We start from the raw sequence: 23,484 nt of genomic DNA on the forward strand, positions 1-23,484 counted from the left end.
TCCTCATTGGGCCCCCCAAAGAATGCCCCGCCCCTACACTTGTGCGATTGGGAGAAGGCTTCAGGGCTCCACCCCGCAAAGTCCGCTCCTCTCGCTGGTTGGTCACACTTGACAAGGCCCGGGCTCCACCTCCTCTTTCCAACTGGTGACAGGATTCGCAACTCCGCCTCGTGCTCCTTCCTTGTTTCCCATTGGTTCTATACCAACAACCCGGGCACCCTTTTGCTTTGTTAGTATTGGCCAAGAGCTGCAGAAGGCAAGCACCTCGCCGGTCTCCCATTGGTGAAGCCTTCGGAAACCTCCCAGCTACGATGATGTCACCTTTCTCCAGGCCAGGCGAGCCCTAAGTGGCTGATGGTCAGCAGCCTGGCTGCTCCTCACCGGGTCTGGCATTGGCTGGGAGGGCCGGTCCGGCGCTGGGCGGCGCTGATTCACCAGCTGCTGCCGAGCTCTGCTCCACCCGGCCTTGCCTCGGACCTGTTGCCAAGACCTGTCCCCGGGGAAAACTTCCGGGGACCTGCCAGGCGTCCATCGAATGGAAGGCTGGCACCTCGCGTCGCCTGGGCGCTCTGCCCCGCTTGGGTTCGGGGCCGGAGCCCTGGGTCTGGTGGCCGCGGCCCTGGAGGTTCCGGGCTTCGCGGAACTCGGGCTGGCGAGGGCCCAGCCGCGAATCCTCCCGAAGAGCGGTGCAGGCTAGTGGCCGGTGAGCCGGGAGCTAGGGCAGGCGCCACGTGGCTGCTGCGGGGCTTGAGAAGAAAAGCCAGCCGTTGTTAAATGCTCGCCGCCTGGCGTTTTCTCTGCCCTCAAGAAAGAGCTGGAATCGGCCTGCAGTATACAGCATTGAGCTCATGCGCCTTTTCCGCACCCCCGGGAAGTGATGGAATAATTAATTACTTTCACGCGAGCGGCTTTTTAAAGCTCAGAGACTTCCTGAACCTACAGAATGGCATTAAACCCTAAGATTCTTTGACTTAAATCTCTTTTGGGGTTTTCCCCTCCCTTTTAATTCTAGATGAAAACACTCACAAGATTATTGTTTTTGTTTGTTTGTTTTGAAAGGGAGTTTTGCTCTTGTCGCCCAGGCTGGAGTGCAATGGCGCGATCTCGGCTCACTGCAACCTCCTTCTCCCGGGTTCAAGCGATTCTCCTGCCTCAACCTTCTGAGTAGCTGGGATTACAGGTGCCCACCACCACGCCCGGCTAATTTTTGTATTTTTAGTAGAGACGAGGTTTCACCATGTTGGCCAGGCTGGTCTCGAACTCCTGACCTCAGGTGATCCACCCACCTCAGCCTCCCAAAGTGCTGGGATTACAGGCATGAGCCACCGCACCCGGCCAAGAATACTCTTTAAGACGTCTGCAAATGGTGTGTTTCCGCATGGGGTGGTACCAATATAAATGCTTAATAGAATGTTACGTATACAGAACTAAAAAGGTTAAAGATCGGTCCCTAAACCTATTAAAATTTTTGAAATGAAAGCTATCTGGCAAACCAAGCTACACTGCCAATGTACTGACAGACATCTCCAATTTTAAAAGTAGAAATAAAGTTCTTGGTAGGTTGAGTCCCCAAAATACAAATGAGTAAAGCATGAACATATTTCTTTTTTAAAAGTTTATTATTGTTGCCAATATATAATAGCTTACTATGTGTAGGTATCCTACCTACATTATCTCTAATCTTCAATATAACCCCATGAGGTAGGTTGTGTTAATTACATTTTGCACGTGAAGAAACTGAGGCCCAGGGAGGCTAAATGATTTTCCCTGTCATGCATTCAGCTGCAGACATGGAAACTGAACCTATGTATGTCTCACCCAGAGCCCAAATTACCAATCCTCCTGTTGGTAGTTGTATAAAGACAAGGTAGTTTAAACAGATTTCCAGACTGAGTCACAAAACACTGACAACTCAAGTACTGAAGAAAAAGAAAGACAAAGGTGTAAATGTAATTATGGTGGGAAATATTAAACATGTATTTTTTAATGTCCACAAACCCACTAAAATTAAATCAACTCAATAAATAGAATAAACACGTAGTAAATCATGCCTGACATATAGGCATATTCTGGTTTCAGTGGTTAACTGGATCTAAAAACTGATTCTTTATGAAAATACGAATGAAATACACATACTGAAGGTAAAGGTTTTCAAAGCACAATACAAAGTTGGAAATGAAGGTAGAAATATAACAGTTTTTTTTCTCCATATCAGACAGGTAATGTACTAACGCTGTAACAAGCTCTTTGGGAGGCACATCTCATACATGCAATGGGAACACCTAATTACTATGTTTATGAACTACAAAAGGATCTAAGTTTTTAAAGAGTATTTTAAAATTGGATGTTATTTGTAAAACAAACTTCAAAATCATAAACGAGCGCAATTCTACTAAAGTACCCAAAGTGATAATACTAAAAATGCTTTGATTTCATTATCCTGACATTTTGGATTTTGTATATATTTATATTTTCTCTTTGGTTTTATTACAAACATTTGGCATATGTCTTTAGTCTCTTACTCTCAACTCTTTATTTTAACCAAGTCCTATTTCACTATCATGACCCTTCCTCTACAATCACCCTGACCGGAAAGTCACACTTATTTTTGTCTTAAAAAGGGGGAAAAAAGGTTGAAATCTGAGCCAGAAACAGCAAATAATTTAAACACCAACAAGTCTAGCTTAGACTCCAAACAAAAATACTACATTATATAAAAATTAGAGAATCAGCTGAAGAACAGACCATGTTCGTTCCTTGGTGGTGGATGAAATTATCAATCAGCCAGCAACACCAACTAGGAATTAGTATAATGAAGACCTTCAAAGGGTATTTGGTGCCATCTACTGGACATGAAGTAGTAAGTATAAAACAAAGGTTTTGAGATTCGGAGTTTTCCTAGAAATTATTTTACACAAATGTATCGAATGACCAGTTAATTAAGAAAACCTGAAAGTATAAGTTTTGAAGAAAGAACTGAGAATCCTAAGATAATGAAGAAGTGGTGACTTTCAATACCTAGTGCCTCAAAGGCATGGCCTAAGCATTGACTGACTGAGAGTCACAGCTCCCGAAATAGAAGTTGGGAATTCTAGAATGTTTGAACCAGAATTTTATGACCAGAACTTTCAACAAAAAGCTATGTGTAATAGCATAAACATGGGATGACAATAGTTTATATCTTTGAGCATATATCAAGATAAACTAATTGAGATATATACTTGAAAATGGGGAATTACAAAGACATAAAATATTAGACTTGTCAGATAATCTTTACTGCCAAGTTAATCTCTGCCCAGTCTCCTCTGGGGGGCTTATACTCCAGATGGGCATAGGACAGTATATTAAGTGGTAAATGCCAATACTGAGCAAGCAGCAGGGTCATCACACACTATGGAGTTCTCTGCCGGAGATGCCGCTTCAGAGAGCACCCCAGAGTGGCAGGGAAGAAAACTGTTACCGTATTATAATCCTGAAGTGCCTAAAAAGTTCTATCACTATGGGAATTAAAGCCCCCTATTTATAACTGAGTTTGATACCTCCTAACTACTATGACATTAAAATACATTTTGTCTTATAAGGTTTTGAGGAATTGATTTTGTTCCTCGAAGTAGATAAATCAGGATTTCAAGTTTCTGGTTCAACAGTATCATCTCTTTCTTTGTGGCTATTTTGGACACACTAATATGATACCTAACATCATAATATTAAATTTTAAAAACCTTAAAAAACGCTGTTTTGCAAAAATTAGTCACTCTACAAATCTGTGATTTAGAAAATGAGGCAATAGCCAGGGGCCGTGGCTCATGCCTGTAATCTCAACACTTTGGGAGGCTGAAATGGGAGGATCACTTGAGCTCAGGAGTTTGAGACCAGACTGGGCAACATAGTGAGACCTCACCTCTACTCAAAAAATAAATTAGCTGGGTGTGGTGGTGTGGCCTGTAGTCCCAGCTACTTGGGAGGCTGAGGCAGGAGGACTGTTTGAGCCCAGGAAGTTGATGCTCCAGTGAGCCATGATTACACCACACAGCACTCCAGCCAGAGCAGGTAAACAAACAAACAAACAAAAAGGCAATGGCTAAACTGTCATATGTATATCACACAAAACACTATGCAGCAGCTTTTTAAAAGGTAGATTTACATATACTGTAAAGAAAAGATCCCAAAGGCACAGTGTTGAGTAAATAGATTGTAAAATAACCCTTACAGCATTTTCTTTTTAAAGGCCCAAACTATGTATTTTCCCAATTTCCTACTCTGCTATATACATACAGGCATGGACAAAAGATACAAAGCAAAGGATTAGCAGAAAGAGTGGGCAATATCATTCTGAGTACTGTTCGAAAGGAGTTTAGCTTTGTCACAATGTTTTAAGACTGTTACAAGAAAGACGCTTGCCACAAATGATATTTCCTAAAAGAAAAAAATGTAATATTTAACTTTTCTTCTGTTGAGGTAAGATAAGTCAACTGCATATATCATAAATAAGATTTTCTTACTTTACAAGAAGGAAGAACTGAGATCCTGTTTTTTGAATGCAAGTTAAATACAAAATAAAGTACTTGGGTAACTAATCAGATGTAAAATGAAGATCAAGGGACTAGGTTAGTGAAAAAAGGTTACAGAACTATATTCACGAATTCAAGACATGTGTTGAGCGTTGCACTCTGTGCCAGCCACTGTGTGGTGCTGGGGCTGCAGAGCTAACCAAAGAGATCCCCCACTTCTCCGAGCTCACTGTCTAATAGAAGAACCAGACATAATAAAAGAATATAGGATATGTCAGGCAGTGATAAATGCGGTGAAGACAAGTAAAGGAGGGTTTGGAGAGCCACACAGAGAAACTGGAACCCTCATATATTGTGGATGGGACTGTAAAATAGTGCAGCAGCTTTGAAAGACAGTTTGACAGTGCTTTATGTTTAAGTTAAACATAGTTTCCATATGACTTGGTAATTCCACTCCTAAGCATACTCCCAAGAGAACTGAAAACATGTTCATACGAAAACTTGTATACAAATGTTCTGGCACCATTCTTTCTTTCTTTCTTTTTTCTGAGATGGAGTCTCACTCTGTCACCCAGGCTGGAGTGCAATGGTGCAATCTCTGCTTACTGCAACCTCCGCCTCCCGGGTTCAAGCGATTCTCCTGCCTCAGCCTCCCAAGTAGCTGGGATTACAGGCACACGCCACCATGTCTGGCTAATTTTTGTATTTTTAGTAGAGACAGGGTTTCACCTTGTTGGCCAGGCTGGTCTTGAACTCCTGACCTCAAGTGATCTGCCCACCTCGGCCTCCCAAAGTGCTGGGATTACTGGCATAAGCCACCACACCCAGCCATGGCACCATTATTTCTTAATAGTCAATAAGTGAAAACAACTCACATGCCCATCAACTGATGAATTATAAACAAAAATGTGGTATAACTATAGAATGGAATATTATTTGCAGACAAAAAAGAATGATGGATGTACTGATACATGCTACAACACGGAGGAACTTTGAAAACATTATGCTAAATGAGAGAAGCCAGACACAAAAGGCTACATATTGTATTATTCCATTTATATGAAATGTTCAAAATAGGTACATCTGTAGAGACAGGAAGTACATTAGTGGATTCTAGGGGTGAGGGGATGAGGAGTGATTATTAATGGATATGAGGTTTCTTTCTGGGGTTATGAAAACATTCTGGAATTAGGAATGATGGATGCATAACTCTGAGTATATTAAAAACCACTGAAGTGTAAGCTTTAGAAGGGTAAATTTTATGGTATATAAATTTTATCTCAACTTTTTAAATGTTAAAAAAAAAAAAGAGTAAAGCAGAGTACAGAGACAGCGAAGAAAGTTTGCTATTTTGGATAGGGTGATCAGGAATGACCTTAGTTTGAGCAGAGATCTGAACAATGTAAAGAAGCTACTCGTGCAAATTGGGGAGGTGGGGGAACATTCCAGAAGGAAGAAAGAGCAAGTGAGAAGACTCTGGGAGTAGACACAAGCCTGTTTTGAAAGAACAGCAAGGAGGCCGGCCAGTGTAGCTCAGTTCAGTGAGCATGGGAGTGAGGCTGTAGAAAGCCAGGGTCTAGGTCATATGGAGGCCCTGTAGACCACACTGAGGACTGGACTTTATTCTAAATGATTTTTAAAAAATCACTGGAGCCAGAAGCAATATGACTAGTTGCACATTTAATTAATTAATTAATTTAGAGACAAAATCTCGCTCTGTTGCCCAGGCTGGAATGTAGTGGTGAGATCTTGGCTCGCTGCAGCCTCCGCCTCCAGATTTCAAGCAAAACTCCTGCCCCAGCCACCCGAGTAGCTGGGATTACAGGTGCATGCCACCACGTCCAGCTAATTTTTGAATATTTAGTAGAGACGGGGTTTCACCACATTGGCCAAACTGGTCTCAAACTCCTGACCTCAAGTGATCCGCTGGCCTCAGCCTCACAAAGAGCTGGGATTATAGGCAGGAGCCACTGCGCCCAGCCTTGATGTACATTTCAAAAGGTTCCTCTCTGATACTGGTTGGAGAATAAACAGGCAGCAAGAGTGGAAGGAGGGAGACTTGTTAGGAGGCTACTGCAGTAGTCCAGGCAAGAGAGATGGCTTAGGTTAGCATAGGTGGTGAAAAGTGGTCAAATTCAAAATGTACTCTGACGTTAAAGCCAAAATAATCTGCTAATGAATCAGATGTAAGGCATAAAATAAAAGAGTCAAAGATGGCCCCAAGAACCATGGTCTGAGCAAAGGAGTGAATGAAAGGGCCATTTACTATGATGGGAAAGCCCCCAAAAAGAAGACTGGGCAGAGTTCTGTTCAGTTAATCTTAAATTTGAGGCGCCTAATAGTCTAGTTGCATATACATGACTGTAATTCAGTAAAATGGTCCGACAGGAAGAGTATAAATTTGAGAGAGATGGCAGAAGGTGTTTGAAGCCACACAAATGGACAGTTCACCAAAGAAGAGACTAGAGAGTCCGATGACTGAGCCCTGGAGCACTTAACATTTAGACACTTAGAAAACTTGGCTCAATTTACATCTCCTATGAGGATGAGCCTCTTAGAGGAAGAATACAAGGATGCTGCACTTTGGTTATTCTTCCAGAATTAGATGATCTAATGGCTAAAAGTTCCTTCAAACCAAGACTTTTGGGATCAAAGGTATCTTTTCTCGGTTTTTCAAAGATTTCCTCTTCTATTTCTTTAGTGTTAGCTCACAGACAGCAGATCTGTTGACCTACCAGATTCTCTCAGATTATTTATCTGCAAAGTATGCTGCCTTAAGGATTTCAAGTCAAATCTCTAGTAACACAACACCAATAAAATGATAAGGCAGTACTTTGGTTTGGAGTCTATTATTTTATCCTAGAAGATTTGGCTTCACTATTAAGACAACAATTAGGTCTGCTTTTCTTAGGTATACACAAAAATAGAAACTGTCCTTATGATGGATTATTTACAGATATATAGTATTTTGGTGGGTAGAGGCATGGGGAACTATTTAGCTCAGCTGGCAAAAAGTCCAAGCAAAATAATCCAAATGCCTAGGGTGGTGACAGTTGTGCAATGGGTACTTCAAAGCTGTACAACATTCAAATATTTAAACATTGAAGGCAGTAGGTAGAATAAACATCAAGAGTTTCTGCCTTTATGCTGAATAGCATTAGCTTTCTCATCTGGGAAATGGGAGATGGTAGTACCTGCTCTATTTATCTCATAAGGATTAAGTGAATCAAGGTGCTCTGCACCCTGTAGCATGCAATGCAGTCGTTATCATTATTATTTTCTTTACAGGGAACTAACGTGCCAGGAAAGCTTTCAAAGAACTACAACAGGCCGGGCATGGAGGCTCGCGCTTGTAATCCCAGCACTTTGGGAGGCCGAGGTGGGTGATCACCTGAGCTCAGGAGTTCGAGACCAGCCTGGCCAACATAGTGAAACCCCATCTCTACTAAAAATACAAAAATTGAGGCTGAGCACAGTGGCTCATGCCTGTAATCCTAGCATTTTGGGAGGCCGAGGTAGGCGGATCATGAGGTCAGGAGATTGAGACCATCCTGGCTAACATGGTGAAACCCCATCTCTACTAAAAATACAAAAAATTAGTCAGGCGTGGTGGTAAGCGCCTGTAGTCCCAGCTACTTGGGAGTCTGAGGCAGGAGAATCACTTGAACCCGGGAGGTGGAGGTTGCAGTGAGCTGAGATTGCGCCACTGCGCTCCAGCCTGGGTGACAGAGCGAGACTCCATCTCAAAAAAAAAAAAAAAAAAAAAATTAGCCAGCCATGGTGGCATGCACCTGTAGTCCCAGCTACTTCAGAGGTTGAGGCAGGAGAATTGCTTAAACCCAGGAGGTGGAGGTTGCAGTGAGCCAAGATAATGCCACTGCACTCCAGCCTGGGCGACAGAGCAAGACTCTGTCTCAAAAAAAAAAAAAAAAAAAAGAACTACAATAGGTGGTCAAATTTCAGATGCAATAGGATTTAAAAATCTAGTTAAAGATTTGTAAAATGTACATGCAAGGATAACCATTACAGAATTGCTTAAAGTAGCAAAATATTAGAAATAACTTAAAAATAACTTGAATGTCCATCAACAGGGGATTAGTTAAATAAATTATGGTCCATCCTACAATGGATTGACTATAAAGCAGCCCTTAAAAATCTAGAGATAAGGCCAGGCACGGTGGCTCATCCCTGTAATCCCAGCACTTTGGGAGGCCAAGGGGGGGTGGATCATCTGAGGTCAGGAGTTTGAGACCAGCCTGGACAACATGGTGAAACCCTGTCTCTACCAAAAATGCAAAAATTAGCCGGGCGTGGTGGTGCACACCTGTAATCCCAGCTACCAGGAAGCTGAGGCAGGATAATTGCTTGAGCCCTGGAGGGGGAGGTTGCAGTGGGCCAAAACTGCGCCACTGCCCTCTAGCCTAGGTGACAGAGTGAAACTCTGTCTCAAAAAGGAAAAAAAAAAAAAAAAGAAATTAAAAAACTGAGACAATTTTATAGGTACTGATAAGAAACCATCACAAGATGTATAAGATGTATGTGAACAAAGACTAGGTGCAGAACAGTATGAAGAGTTTGCTTCTATCTTTATATACAAGACATATATATATATAGATATATATATAGATATAGATATGTTATATATATATGTGGAATATCTCTGAAAGGATATACAATTAATGCATCACTAGATATCCTTTGTATCATCTGAATTGTGTTCCATGTTTGTAGTACTTACTCAGGAAAATAGGTTAAAACCTAGCCACACAGCCTCAACTACCAGCAAAGTCTACAACAGAATGGGTGATGGTTATTATCTTCAATAGAAAAAGAGCGTTCTTCAAATGAAAAAAAGAAGAGCTTGCCAAAAGACAAATATTAATAGATCCAAGATTTAAAATTAGCATGTCACAAAAGAAATATGGCTAATACATTTAAAAAATATTCATCCTCCCTAGAAATGAAACAAAAATACAAAACCAAATAGTACCATTATTTTACCCATCAGGTAGGAAACTTTAAAACAAATTTTACACTTAATATTTGTACATGTATCTGAAACAAGAATGCTCATACTTTACTGGATAGAGTTGGCTGTTACCTTTTAGCCAGAGATACCAAATGTCTTAAAACATGTATACATGGCCCTTTTAATCTCACTCAGCAATGCCACGTCTAAGTACGGACCCTGAGGAAATAATGAAACATACAAAAATATGTATGTAATGGAGACAGATAGTAGTCACAGTTTTAATTATAATGGCAAGTCATGGGAGGCAAGCCAATGTTTACCAATAAAACATTAGTTAATAAATTATGATACAACCAAGTAGTTACTAAAAGCTAAGTTTCCAAAGAATATTTAAAAGTACTTTTTAAATGTTCACAGTACATGGGAGAAAAAAGGGTTAAAGAAAGAACTGCATACATATTCTGATCTCATAGGTGGGATCAACCCAAAGAAGCCTGGAAAAACATATACCAAAATGTTGAAATTGATTATTTCTGGGAGTAGATAACAGGTGATTTTCTGCTTTTCTTTTACTTTTTGGTTTCTCTGAGATCTTTTTTTTGCATGTAATGCTTTTATACTTGCGGAGAGAACCACAAATGGTATTTTTTTTGGGGGGGCGGGCGACCACAGAAGATAGAAAAATCTAGTTATGCTTTTTCATTCTTCCCATTTTTAGACTACTAACAATCAAGATACTTAAATCTATGTGTGAAAAAAAATAGAAAATGTCTGGGGAGATTCTTTAGTAATAAAAATATTTATCAAATCTAAAAGGGTAGAAATACTGCTTTATTGGATAAACTTACTTCCAAATTACTTTCATGTTTTTTTAAGAAGTCCTAATGAGCATTCAAGAAGAAAACATATACTGCTTCCACAGGAATAAGGACAAATAAAATGGGGTTGACGCCTGCCACAAATGATATTTCCTAAAAGAAAAAAATGTAATATTTAACCTTTCTTCTGTTGAGGCAAGGTAAGTTAACTGCATACATCATAAATAAGATTTTCTTACTTTACAAGAAAGGAGAACTGAGATCCTGTTTTTTGAATGCAAGTTAAATACAAAATCCAAAATCCACTCTCTGACCAAGATGAGGGGAAAAAAAATCATCCTTCAACACTTCAATTCTCATGCAATGAAATCCAAAGGTCTGTTGAATCCACCTTTTCGATTCATGTACTGCCTATGATGATAAGAGAAAATTCATTGTTTTTTTTAATCCTATACTCCTCTTATAAAAAAAAAATCCATCAGAGATTAAAACTATAAACCATCTTTATAATAGCAAAGTCTAGGGTAGAAACTATTCAAGGTAATTTAATGTATATTTAGAGATTATTTTACTTTCAAAATAAACCAAAGACTTTCAGATTTCTTTTAACTCCAAATAGCAGTATGGAAGTTTAATTTTGAAATTATTTGAGAAGATTGACAGACTTAAAAAAAATCAATTGAAAATCCTTATTTATTTTAGGTAACACGAAACATATAATTTAGAAATAGAGAAGAGTTCCAAAACAGGCACCCATTGAGCACATTCAATGGCACACTGTAATGATTCTCCCCATAAGACCTTATTTGAAGGTAATTTTACAAAAGACTGTCCAAGATGATTCTAGTACTTCAGCTTATAGCATTTTCAATCACATGATTCATAATCTAAATTAACTGGACTATTAATCTTTTATCAGTGACAAAGTTAGAGAGAAAGGCAATGTTTGAAAATATCTTGACTTTTTCATTCATTAAGAATTCAGTGAGATTTCATGTATGGATTTGTTCATTCCAAAACTGTGGTACAAATAAAATATGCCTATACTTAACAGAAGAATATATTTACAGTTGAAATCCTTACATAATCAATCTAGTTTAGGAGGGATCTATCTTATACCTAAATTATAATGAAATCAAAGCCCATAGACTTGAAATTATGCTTTTCTGAGGAAATTACTATCTATAGTCCTAAAATATTTAAGCCAACTACCCTCTCTCTAATAGCTATTAGCTTACATGTAAATGGGAAAACAATTTTAACACACCAGAATATAAGCAATGAATATTTCATTCAAACAAGGAACAGTATGGAAAACTGCTACATTTCCTACAAACATGATTATCTCATAATAAAGTTTGAAGTAAAAAACTGATTTATTAGTTCAAACATAATAATGGGGGCTATGCATACCTGTACTTCCTCTTCTGAGAGACATTTATGGCATAGGCATTTACAGAGCCATCCACCTTCTTACCCTGAAGAAAAACAATAAACAAACAAACAGACAAAAAACAGGAAGGATACATTAAATCAGGATACATGAAAGCAGGTGTGGTGGCAGTGGCATGTACCTGTACTCCCAGCTACTTGGGGGAAGGCTAAGGTGGGAGGATTGCTTGAGCCCAGGAGTTTGGGACTGCAAGTAGCCATAATCACACCAATGCACTCCAGCCTGGGCAACTGAGCATGATCCACTCTCAAAAAAAAAAAAAAAAAAAGAAGAAGAAGAAGAAAGGAGGAGAAAGGAAGAAGGAGGAAGGAAGAGGGAAGTAGGGGAGAAGCGGGGGCCAAGGGGAAGGAGGAGAAGGAGAAGCAGCAGAAGAAGCGGCAGCAGCGGAAGGGGAAGAAGCAGAAGAAAAGCAGAAGAAAAGAAGCAGAAGCAGCAGTAGCAGAATAAACAGAAGCAGCAGCAGCAGAAGCAGAAGAAGCAAGAGCAGCAGAAGAAACAGAAGCAAAAGAAGCAAGAGCAGCAGCAGCACAAGCAGCAGAAGAAGCAGAAACACAAGCAGCAGAAGCAGAAGAAGCAAAAGCAGCAGAAGGAGCAGCAGAAGCAGAAGCAGAAGCAAGAGCAGCAGCAGCACAAGCAGCAGCAGCAGCAGCAGCAGAGGAAGCAGAAACAGCAGCAGCAGAAGCCGAAGAAGAAGCAAGAGCAGCAGAAGGAGCAGCAGAAGAAGCAGAAGCAGAACCAGAAGCAGGAGCAGCAGCAGGAGAAGCAGCACAAACAGAAGCAGCAGCAAGAGCAGCAGCAGCAGCAGCAGCAGAAGAGGAAGGAGGAGGAGGAGGAAGGAGGAGGAAGGAGGAAGGAGGAAGGAGGAGGAGGAAGGAGAAGAAAGAAGGAAGAAGGAGAAGAAAGAAGGGAGCAGGAAGGAGGGAGGAGGGAGGAGGAAGGAGGAAGGAGGAGAGTCCAATGAGGCAGAGATAATTTCCAGATCCTATGAGCTCCCAAGTGGTATAACTCTCTGCTCACATTTTTACAATCGTGTATAAGCAATTAATATTCAAACCAACAAACATTCACAGTGTATGTACTATGTGCAAAGCATGCTGAGAAAGTAGGGTAGCAGAATCTAATCTTTTCTGGTCAAAGAATACCTTGAAACCAGATAAAAGGTATAATCTCCAGAAAAACTCACATTCACACAAAATTTAACTTAGCTAAATTTAATTTAATTTAACTTAACCTTAGCTAATAATATTCTCATATCATGGCTGGAATGGTTGCCATTCATCTAAATCCCATTTCTTGTACAACCCTTGCAATTTTTTGTTCATTTTAAAAATTATTATTTTTTAGACACAGGGCCTCACTGTCGCCAGGTTGGAGTGCAGTGGCGTGATCATAGCTCACTGCAGCCTCAAACTCCTGGGCTCAAGTGATCTTCCTGCCTCAGCCTCCCGAGTAGCTGGGACTACAGGCACATGCCACCAAACTGGGCTAATTTTTAATTTTTTTTTTTTCTGTAGAGATGGGATCTCACTATGTTGCCCAGGCTGGTTTTGAACTCCTGGTCTCAAGCAATTCTCCTGCGTTGGCCTCCCAAAGTGCTGGAATCCCAGGCACGAGCCGTTGTGCCCAGCCCAATTTTGATCTTTAAATCAAGAATCAGAACAGAATAACAGACACAAATGCTAGGTTGTTATGTGTTACTCCATCTTGACCTTTCTGAATGTAGCACCCATCCTCTTTTTCACAAATTCTTGTTCAGGTCTTCTGATCAGCCAAGTCAACTCAACATACCCACGTTCCCCCATGTTGTTCCTCATGCCTGAATTGCCTTCCCTGCCTCCAACTTGAACTATCTGGTTATTACCCATTGTTCAAGGCCCAATTCAAACATTCCAGTTGCCAGGAAGTGCCCTCTTCTCTAACTGCTGAAAAATGTTAACTGTGCTTTCCTCACAGTACCCTCTATTTCTTTCTTTCTTTTTTTTTTTTTTGAAATGGAGACTTGCTCTGCCACTAGGCTAGAGTGCAGTGGCGCAATCTCGGCTCACTGCAACCTCCGCCTGTCGGGTTTAAGTGATTCTCCTGCCTCAGCCTATCGAATAGCTGGGACTACAGGCATGCACCACTACGCCCAGCTAATTTTTGTATTTTTAGTAGACATGGGGTTTCATCATGTTGGCCAGGATGGTCTTGATCTCTTGACCTCGTGATCCCCCGCCTCGGCCTCCCAAAGTGCTGGGATTACAGGCATGAGCCACCGCACCCAGCCCAGTACCCTCTATTTTCTACCCTATAAAACCATGATGTACATCATAAAGTTATTTTCCCTATGAGACTGCAAGCTTCTTGATGGAGGGATATGTCCGAGAGTCACCTTTGCATTCTCACATCCTAGGTCACTGCACTCCCAGATATTCAGAAAATGACTTAGATGAGTATCATCAGCTAACGTCGTGACACATACAAGTGACCCCCACCTCCTCCCTCTCCCATTACTACTTATGCAAGATTAGCCTAACTGTGTAGTGTACTTAATTAGATATTAGTGTCAGGGCAAAAACTGATTCTGACCCACTGGCCAAAAGGCATACACAGACGAATAATATATTTGAAGTGGGGCTAAAATAAATGTATTTGGTCTTACTTTTCTATTCCTATTTTCATGTATTTTTTTCGAGGTGGAAGGTAAGTCCTGAACAAATTACTTGAGGTATATGATTTTGAACTCCCTATAATAGGAAGTAAGCATGACTTAGAAAGACTGGTCTTGGGCACAAAAAAGTAAATGATGATAACCTTTTTACAAAGTTCGATTCCTAAAGGTTTACTGATTTCTGGAAACTATTTGCAGAGTTGCATATTATTAGCCCTATCCTCATTTATTTACATGCTGGCATAGAAAATTATCCATTAATAAACAAAACCAAACTTTGAAACTATCTAGAAGAATGTTATTGAAGTAATTGCAGTTTTAGCCATTATTTTCAATGGCAAAAACTGTAATTACTTTTCCACCAATCTAATAAAATGAAAGGGAAAAGCCAAGCACATTGCTGTGAGGCTATAGTCCCAGCTACTTGGGAGGCTGGGGCAAGAGGATTTCTTGAGCCAAGGAGTTTGAGTACAGCCTGGGCAACATAGAAGACTCTGTCTCTTCAAAAATAAAAAAAAAAAAAAATGGACTGAGGCAGGAGGATTTCTTGAGGCCATGAGTTCAAGACCAATCTAGGCAGCACAGCAAGACCCTATCTCTGCAAAAAATAAAAACATTATCCTGGCGTGGCGGCATGTGCCTATTCTCAGCTACTCCAGAGGCTAAGGCAGGGAAATTGCTTCAGCCCAGGAGGTCAGGCTGCAGTGAGCCATGATCATACCACTGTACTCCAGTATGGGTGGCAAAACAAGACCCTGTCTCTAAAAAACTAAAAAATGAGGCCGGGCGCAATGGCTTACACCTGTAATCCTAGCACTTTGGGAGGCCAAGGCAGGTGGATCCCTTCAGGCCAAGAGTTCGAGACCAGCCTGGCCAATATGGCGAAACCCCATCTCTACTAAAAATAAGAAAATTAGCCAGGCGTGGTGGCAGGCGCCTGTAATCCCAGCAACTTGGGAGGCCAAGGCAGGAGAATCGGTTGAACCCAGGAGGCGGAGGTAGCAGTGAGCCGAGATGGCGCCGCTGCACTCCAGCCTGGACAACAGAGCGAGACTCTGTCTCAAAGAAATAAAATTAAAATAAAAAATAATACAAATAAAAAAATGAAAATACAATCAAATAGAAAGGAAAATGGGTGACTATACTGGCATATGAAGAGGTCCCACAATAGATCAATGATGAAACATCACAAGATACACATTACTTAAAAACACAAATGAGCTGACGTTATAACTGATAGCCATGAAGCCAACTGCATATAAACTAAATTGACATCCTTGTAGATGTCATTTTAAAAAACTGACATCAATTAGTGTGATGGTACTCCATAATTTTTATAAGATCTATGACTTTTCACCTAAGTTTTCCTTTATAAGCAAACATCTTCATCACTGACTACATTTAAGTGATGGGTGGCACCACCCTTAGATCTGACTTTCAGGAACTTTAAACCTAACATCCAGCAACAGGAAAACCAAAAAACAAAGAAAATAATTCCATTTTCTTTGGGGAAAAAGTTCCCTCCCCATTCTTCTAAAGACAATAAAACTATAGTTGCTTTACTTTTGACGTATTTTAATTCACCCAACAAATATCTTAATAAACTTTCATTTATAAAATACTCTTTGGAAAATAAATAAGAATTTAGGGCATTCAAGGGAAAAAAAGCTGATAAATAAACTTCATTAAATTCCAAAACAGAGTTCACATAACCATTGCAAGAACAAGAGCTTGTTCTTAATTTCTCACCTCAAAACAGTCATGCCTCAGTATTCCTAAGTTACACACTGTCATTTTAAAACGTGAGCCCTACACAGTCACATTAGTTAGAAAGAAACTCACAGCAACTGAGATTACCCCATTCCATTAGCAACTCAATGGAATACAAGACTTTGGAAAGTGGATTATTTTTGACAACTTTTTCTCAAACATCTCTATTTCCATTTGCAAAACTAAATGGAAAGACTTAAAATTCTAGAAAAGGGATTTTGAAAAATATGTTTTTCTTTCCACACACCCTCCCTCTCTCCATCCCCTCTCCTCTCTTCCTTTCATTTCCTCTCTCTATACCCATCTCTCTCTTCCCCCATCTCTCGCTCTATGCTCTCCCTCCTCTATATAATCCCTCCCTCTTTTTCCTCTTCCCTCATCTCTCTGCTATTATGAAGGCTAGACAGCATTCCCTCCCCTATCCACCCCGCTTCTAAGCTGTGAGACACGTATGCAGCTGCCCAATGTCATCTCTATCTGGCAGCTGGATTTTGTTCTTCCATTTCCCAGCAGTTCCCCTTCCAGGAACTGTTCTGGGTTAACTGTATCACTCAGGGTCCCAGCCTGACACCTGAGAGGCATTACTAACTACTCACTCCCATTTCCCCCAGCTCCTGAATCGTTCTCAACTCAGTTCAGGCCTTCATCATCTTTCACTTGCACAAATCAGCAGTTCTCCCTGCCTCCAATCTAACCCACCTCCCATCTGTCCTCCACGCTGCCCCCAGAGTCATTGTTCCAAAACACACATATAACCATGCCACTCCCTTATTTAAAAGTCACTACTTCCTCTCCTCAACACCAAAAGAATAAACTCTGAATTCCTTAGCATGACTAAGGGCATCAAAAGCCCTCTGTGATTTGCCTCCTACCTCTATTTCTAGCCTAAGTCACTAGCCCATCAGCACCCCTTTATCCCTGGTCGAATCTGAAATTCCCACAATACACTATGCTCCTTTACACCTACATGGCATTTTCATGAGCTCTTCCCTCTACCTGAAATAATCTTCTTCCTCTTCTTTGTCTGATCACTTCTACTTGTCCTTTAAGATCTAATTCAAACATCGTCCCTGGTAACCACTCCCTGAATTCCAATGGCAGTTCACTGTTTCCTCCTTTGTATTCTCAAAGCCCTTCAAACAGATAGTCATTGTCTTATAACCAAATAAATTTGTATAAATGGAAAAGAACATGGAAAGACAGGACAGTCATAACATATTAATTCAAATGAGAATGTTGCACATTTTACTTACTTTTGTGGAGTCAAAGGAGGCAAATCCCATTAACTTCATCATTTCTATTTCTTCCTCTGTTTTGCCCTCTAAGTCTTCCTCTGCAAAAAAGAATAATTTTGTGACCTATCATTTCAAATATATACATAAATAAAAAGAGAGGTGGTAACAGATTAACAGTCATTCCACCTCACTAGCAGAGAACACACAAAACAATTAGCTGAAGATGAGTCTAATGAAAAAATTCCTCTTACATTCGGACAGAATGTAACTTATGGTACAAAAAAAATGTCCTCTCCTTGAAGCCTTTAGACAGGATTACCTTTTTTAAAAAAAAATCTGGGTTTCATATTAAGGACTACCTTTAATATCAGGCATGACACTATATAGTTCTGAAGACACTTCCAAAATAGAATATTCTCATGTTTTTAACTATCGTTCTATATCAGGAGCACCATAGATAACCAGCAACTTGCTAGGGTGCAATTAAAACAAAATCTCAGGCTGGGCACGGTGGTTCACGTCTATAATCCCAGCACTTTGGGAGGCCGAGGCGGGAGGATCACCTGAGGTCAGGAGTTTGAGACCAGCCTGGCTAACATGGTGAGAACCCGTCTCTACTAAAAATACAAAAATTAGCCGGGCATAGTGGCGGGTGCCTGTAATCCCAACTACTCTGGGACGCTGAGGCGCAAGAATTGCTTGAACCCAGGAGGTGGAGGTTGCAGTGAGCCAAGATCGTGCCATTGCACTCCAGTCTGAGTAACAAGAATGAAACTCTATCTCAAAAAAAAAAAAAAAAAACAAAACAAAACTCAAAACCTATGCAATGAATACTATAAAAGGCTTAACATTTAAATGTTCAAGATTAAACTTTTATAATTTTATCATCACTGTACTTTTCCTACAGTTATTTATCTAATAACATTACCAGTAATCTGCCGTTCTTTGCTCTTTGTTTCTTTTGTTTCTTTCTTTTCCTCATCTCTTCTTTCTTTCAGTCGAGAAGGGGAAGGAGATGTGGATCTATGTCGTCTTGGAGATCTAATATTTATAAGCAAAGATGTTAGAAACAGACAGACATATCAACTTTGTATCAATCAGCACAGATATACATAAGCTGAGCTCCACAGAACCACGAGTCATTCTGTATAGCAAAGTGAGGAAAAAGGTTCTGCCAAGGCCTTGATTGTTAACAAAAAAATTTTTTAATGTAGTTTACTGCTTAATCATCAGTTGCATTCAGTACAACTAGGGCTAGAAAGCTTTCTGGAAGGCAGAAAAATGTAAATTAAAAGTTTCTAACAACCACACACAAATATACAAAAAAGCTGACTTAAACAGCAATTGATGGTTATTAAGACTCAGAGCCAGGTGGGGCTTGGTGGCTGACGCTACTAATTCCAGCACTTTGGAAAGCAGAGGCAGGAGGATCGCTTGAGCCTAGGAATTCAAGACCAGCCTGGGCAACACAGGGAGACCCTCTCTCTCAAAAAAAAAAAAAAAAAAAAAACCAAAAAAAAGACTCAGAGCCCATTTCTAATGTTCTTCCAAGATCATCCATTCTTGATTACATACTTGAATAAATCATTATCACCAAAAAGTTAATAAAAAAGAAACAACAGGCCGGGGGCAGTGGCTCACGCCTGTAATCCCAGCACTTTGGGAGGCCGAGGTGGGTGGATCACGAGGTCAGGAGATCAAGACCACCCTGGCTAACACGTTGAAACCCCGTCTCTACTAAAAATACAAAAAAAATTAGCTGGGTGTGGTGGCACGTGCCTGTAGTCCCAGCTACTTGGGAGGCTCAGCAGCAGAATTGCTTGAACCAGGGGAGGCAGAGATTGCAGGGGAGGCGGAGGTTGCAGAGAGCAGATTGCGCCGCTGCACTCCAGCCTGGGTGACACAGCGAGACTCCGTCTCAAAAAAGAGGAAAAGAAAGGAAAAGGAAAAGAAAAGGAAAGGAAAGGAACGGAAGAAAGAAACAAAAATATAAAATACTTATTTCTTTTTCTTGCCAAACACCATGCTCTGGGGTTTGCATGCATTATTTCTTACTTACTCTTTCAAGACAACTTTGTGATGTAGAGTACTATTAGCACCATTTAACCAAGGTGAATGTTAGCTTTAGAATAAGGTTGGATTAAGTTTCCTCCATTTCAGGAAATCGTAAATCCCCTTATAAGCGATGAAAACAAAGTTAAGAGCTGCGACCAGTTTCTTACGGACTTTCGGTAAATAAATCTCTTGGCTTATTTTCTGCCCTTACCGGGAGCGTCTCCGGTGCGGGGATCGCGAGCGGCTCCTTCTCCGATCTCTCTCCCGAGACCTGGACCTTTCTCGGCGCCTGCGTTCTCTCTCCCGGGATGTGGACCGGGAACGCCTACGTTCTAATGCAAATGCACACAAATTGCAGAACTGATAATTACCTCAAATATCTAGAGCTGCGCCGTCCAGTAGAAAAATAATGCAAACCATTACTAGTCACATTAAAAAGGTAAAAAGAGGCTGGGAGCGGTGGCTCACGCCTGTAATCCCAGCACTTTGTGATGCTGGCGGGCGGATCACAAGGTCGGGAGTTCGAGACCAGCCTGGCCAACGCGGCGAAACCCCGTCTCTAATAAAAACACAAAAATTAGCCAGGCGTGGTGGCACGGACGGGTAATCCCAACTACTCGGAAGGCTGAGGCATGAGAATCGCTTGAACCCGGGAGGTGGAGGTTGCAGTGAGCTGAGATCCGCCACTGCACTCCAGCCTGGGCGGGCGACAGAGGGAGACTCTGTCTCATTAAAAATAAATAAATTGATTTAAAAAAAAAAACGAATCAGGGGCAGAACCGAGGGTCTAAGTTAGATCTCCTAACGGAAGTCCAGGGTTCTTTACGTCGCGCTGCCTCATTATGGGGCTGGTAGCCAGAAAACATTACGAAGTGAGCTCCCAGGACTCAAAATTCTTAATATCGATTTCCCTGTAATGACCTGGGCAGGAATCTAACATTTATTAAGTATTTAAGAACCAGGCAGAATCACATACTGTATGTTATGGGATGTGACATTAATTCTCACATCAGTTTTTAAAAGTTGGCAATACTACCCTCAATGACTCATTCTGGGAATTCGATTCAGAAAGGCTGAGTAGTGACTTGCCCACCGTCGCCCAGAAATTCAGCAAAGGAACTGAGTTCTAATTCTAAACCCACCGGCCACAGTGTAATAAAAGTTATTGTATGAAGGTGACAAAGACTTAATGAAACTAATTCAGAGACAAACAACTGCCTTCAAACCGGAGAGGGCGGGCTGAAGAGGGCAGGGCCCAGGTCTACGTTCCTTTATCCACCCCTCGCTCTCCGCCTGGGAAAAGGGCCCGCCTCTCTGCTACGCGGCTACCAAAAACAAAACAAAATAAAACAAAAGGGACGGGCCTCCAACAGAGCCCCATATCCTCCGAATTGCTACAGGACTCACCCCTCCGTGGAGAGCGGCTGCGACTGCGACCCATTTGGAGTCCCGCTTCCCGGAAACAACTGTGCAACAACTTCCGGGAGGGCCGGGAACCGAGCTTTTACCGCCGACCAGAAAACGTCAAAACGAGTCGCGAGGGTTCCGGTCTTCTTTGTTCACGGTGGGCATTAAAACATGCGATTTGGTGTTATTATAGAAATTCCTGGAAAATTCAGCCGTATACCCATTATCCTAACACAGCTTTCATTTTTCCCCCATTTTTGTCCACATGCACAAAATAGAGCAAACCAATTGTAAACATAGCATAGACAAACAGCTTATGTTCTTCCACTTTTCCACATAACATTCATAAGGAGTGAATATACCAAAGTTCACTGTCCATCTGCTTTATATTTTCTCATGCCAGCATTGAGAAGGCACCCAAAACCTCCTATGGGCTCTTGGAAGGAAAACTAAAGGCCCCAGATTCCATCCTACCCGACAAAGTACTTCCCCAAAGTTGCCTCTGTCCTCAGGGAAAACAACAGCAACAACAAAAACTTTAGAATGTTCAAAACTACAAAAATTAGGAGAAAGACTGTCTTGCCCCAAGGCTGAACCGTCTGTGGTAGAGCATAAATATGCTTACCAGGAAAGACTCAAACCTCTATTTCTTATTTTATTTTATTTTATTTTGTTCCAGGGTACATTTGCAGGATGTGCAGTTTTGTTACATAGGTAAATGTGTGCCATGGTGGTTTGCTACACCTATCAACCCATTAAGCCTTGCATCTATTAAGCTATTCTTCCCAATGCTCTCCCTCTCCCCAGCTCCTCCCCCTACAGGCCCCAGCGTGTGTTGTTCCTCTCCCTGTGCCCATGTGTTCTCATTGTTCAGCTCCTACTTATAAGTGAGAACATGCAATATTTGGTTTTCTGTTTCTGTGTTAGTTTGCTGAAGATAATGGCTTCCAGTTCCATCCATGTCCCTGCAAAGGACATTATCTCGTTCCTTTTTATGGCTGTGTAGTATTCCATGGTGTATATGTACCACATTTTTTTAATCCAGTCTATCATTGATGGGCATTTGGGTTGATTCTATGTCTTTGCTATTGTGAATAGTACTGCAGTGAACATATGCGTGCAAGTATCTTTGTAATAAAATGATTTATATTCCTTTGGGTATATACCCAGTAATGGGATTGCTGGGTCAAATGGTATTTCTGGTTTTAGGTCTTTGAGGAAACACCACATTGTCTCCCACAATGGTTGAGCTAATTTACATTCCCACCAACAGTGTAAAAGTGTTGAACCTCTATTTCTAATCAAACCAACTCTTTTCAGTCAGCTCTCTCTAGAATTATCAAGTCTAGTGACCTGGCTTTTAAAATACAAAGAGATGGGGGATGGAAAGGGACTTTATTAGGTTGGAAAAAATGCCCACCAATCACATAAATTTTTAATTAGATTTATACATTCAGAGTGGCCTGTTTAATACCTGTCCCAACCCAAACTTCCAGGAAAGATCCAGCCATGACATCTAGGATTTCTACCAACAGCCCCGACCCCCAGATGCCTTTGGAATTACCCTGGCAAAGCATGCACTAGGTGTAGAATGGGGAGGTTCAAGGGAGGTGCAGACCCCAGGGAAGAAGATTTAGGGACATTATTGGAGAAACACACCACTAATGATAGCCGGGCGTGGTGGCGCATGCTTGTAATCCCAGCTACTTGGGAGGCTGAGGCAGGAGAATTGCTTGAACCTGGGAGGTTGAGGTTGCAGTGAGCTGAGATTGCGCCACTGCACTCCAGCCTGGGCGACAGAGTGGGACTCCGTCTCAAACAAAAAAAAAAAAGAAAGAAAGAAGAAGCACACCACTAATGATTGAAGAAATTATCCACAGAAAAGACAGGATTTATGGGAAGCCTAAGGGGGTATGTACTAGATGTGTAAGAGAGGAAGAACATGGTGGCCTCAGGTGGTAGCTGAAAATACTCTTTCTTTCTCTTTCTCTTTCTCCTTCTCCCCTCAGGGCTGGGGTCTCATCTGATGAAAATGCTTTTTAAGAAACCCCTCGCTGGGCGCGGTGGCTCACGCCTGTAATCCCAGCACTTTGGGAGGCCGAGGCGGGCGGATCACGAGGTCAGGAGATCAAGACTACAGTGAAACACCGTCTCTACTAAAAATACAAAAAATTAGCCGGAGGTGGTGGCGGGTGCTTGTAGTCCCAGCTACTCGGGAGGCTGAGGCGGGAAAATGGTGTGAACCTGGGAGGCGGAGCTTGCAGTGAGCCAAGATCGCGCCACTGCACTCCAGCTGGGCGATAGAGTGAGACTCCGTCTCAAAAAAAAAAAAAAAAAAGAAACCCCTCTAGGACTAAAAATGATTGGAAGGTATGCTGGGGATCAGTTGAATATACAAAGATTTTTTGAATGCATGCGATGCACAGGACACTATACCCCTTTGGCACCAGATTGAAAAGATGAGTAAGACATCGTCCCTGCCTCAAGGAGCTTGCACTCTAGCTGTGGAGGCAGACAGAGGAAGACACCTCTTCACTGTAATGTGGTAAGATAAAATATGCACAGTGTGCTAAGGTGACATGAAAGAAGGCTATTCAGCCTAATTTGTCCAAG

At 41.4% G+C, this 23,484-nt stretch overlaps 1 protein-coding gene and 1 non-coding gene across 3 annotated transcripts; both read right to left on the minus strand.

Annotated features, from left to right (window-relative positions):
- Positions 1-2,209: 2,209 nt before the first annotated feature.
- On the minus strand, positions 2,210-2,314 carry LOC115933662 (small nucleolar RNA U13). The gene has a single exon (XR_004069525.1). It is a non-coding gene; the product is annotated as a small nucleolar RNA U13 (small nucleolar RNA).
- A 7,414-nt stretch (positions 2,315-9,728) lies between these two features.
- Positions 9,729-21,384, minus strand: SNRNP27 (small nuclear ribonucleoprotein U4/U6.U5 subunit 27). Of its 2 annotated transcripts, XR_002004672.4 has the most exons (7): positions 20,872-21,009; positions 19,676-19,796; positions 18,338-18,450; positions 17,428-17,507; positions 11,715-11,779; positions 10,541-10,712; positions 9,729-10,454 (listed from the first exon to the last, which is right to left on the minus strand). XR_002004672.4 is itself a non-coding variant. In XM_019020955.4 (6 exons), exons 1-6 carry the CDS (start codon positions 20,903-20,905, stop codon positions 10,658-10,660), a joined length of 468 nt encoding a protein of 155 aa, XP_018876500.1. In that variant the 5' UTR covers positions 20,906-21,384; the 3' UTR covers positions 9,729-10,657. The 2 variants fall into 2 exon arrangements, 1 of the variants encoding a protein (XP_018876500.1); XM_019020955.4 differs by having other exon boundaries at positions 9,729-10,712; positions 20,872-21,384.
- Positions 21,385-23,484: the final 2,100 nt, after the last annotated feature.

This window comes from Gorilla gorilla, chromosome 12 (genome assembly GCF_029281585.2).
Source record: "Gorilla gorilla gorilla isolate KB3781 chromosome 12, NHGRI_mGorGor1-v2.1_pri, whole genome shotgun sequence".
Taxonomy (NCBI): domain Eukaryota; kingdom Metazoa; phylum Chordata; class Mammalia; order Primates; family Hominidae; genus Gorilla; species Gorilla gorilla.

What these genes read in the sequence shown, in the direction of transcription:
- SNRNP27 (XM_019020955.4), bottom strand. Translation starts at nt 20,905, where the DNA reads ATGGGTCGCAGTCGCAGCCGCTCTCCACGGAGGG. An exon ending in CCTCCTTTGACTCCACAAAA is followed by an intron (nt 11,780 to 17,427) that starts GTAAGTAAAATG and finishes GTTTTTCTTCAG; the next exon opens with GGTAAGAAGGTGGATGGCTC. An exon ending in TCTCAGAAGAGGAAGTACAG is followed by an intron (nt 10,713 to 11,714) that starts GTATGCATAGCC and finishes TTATCATCATAG; the next exon opens with GCAGTACATGAATCGAAAAG.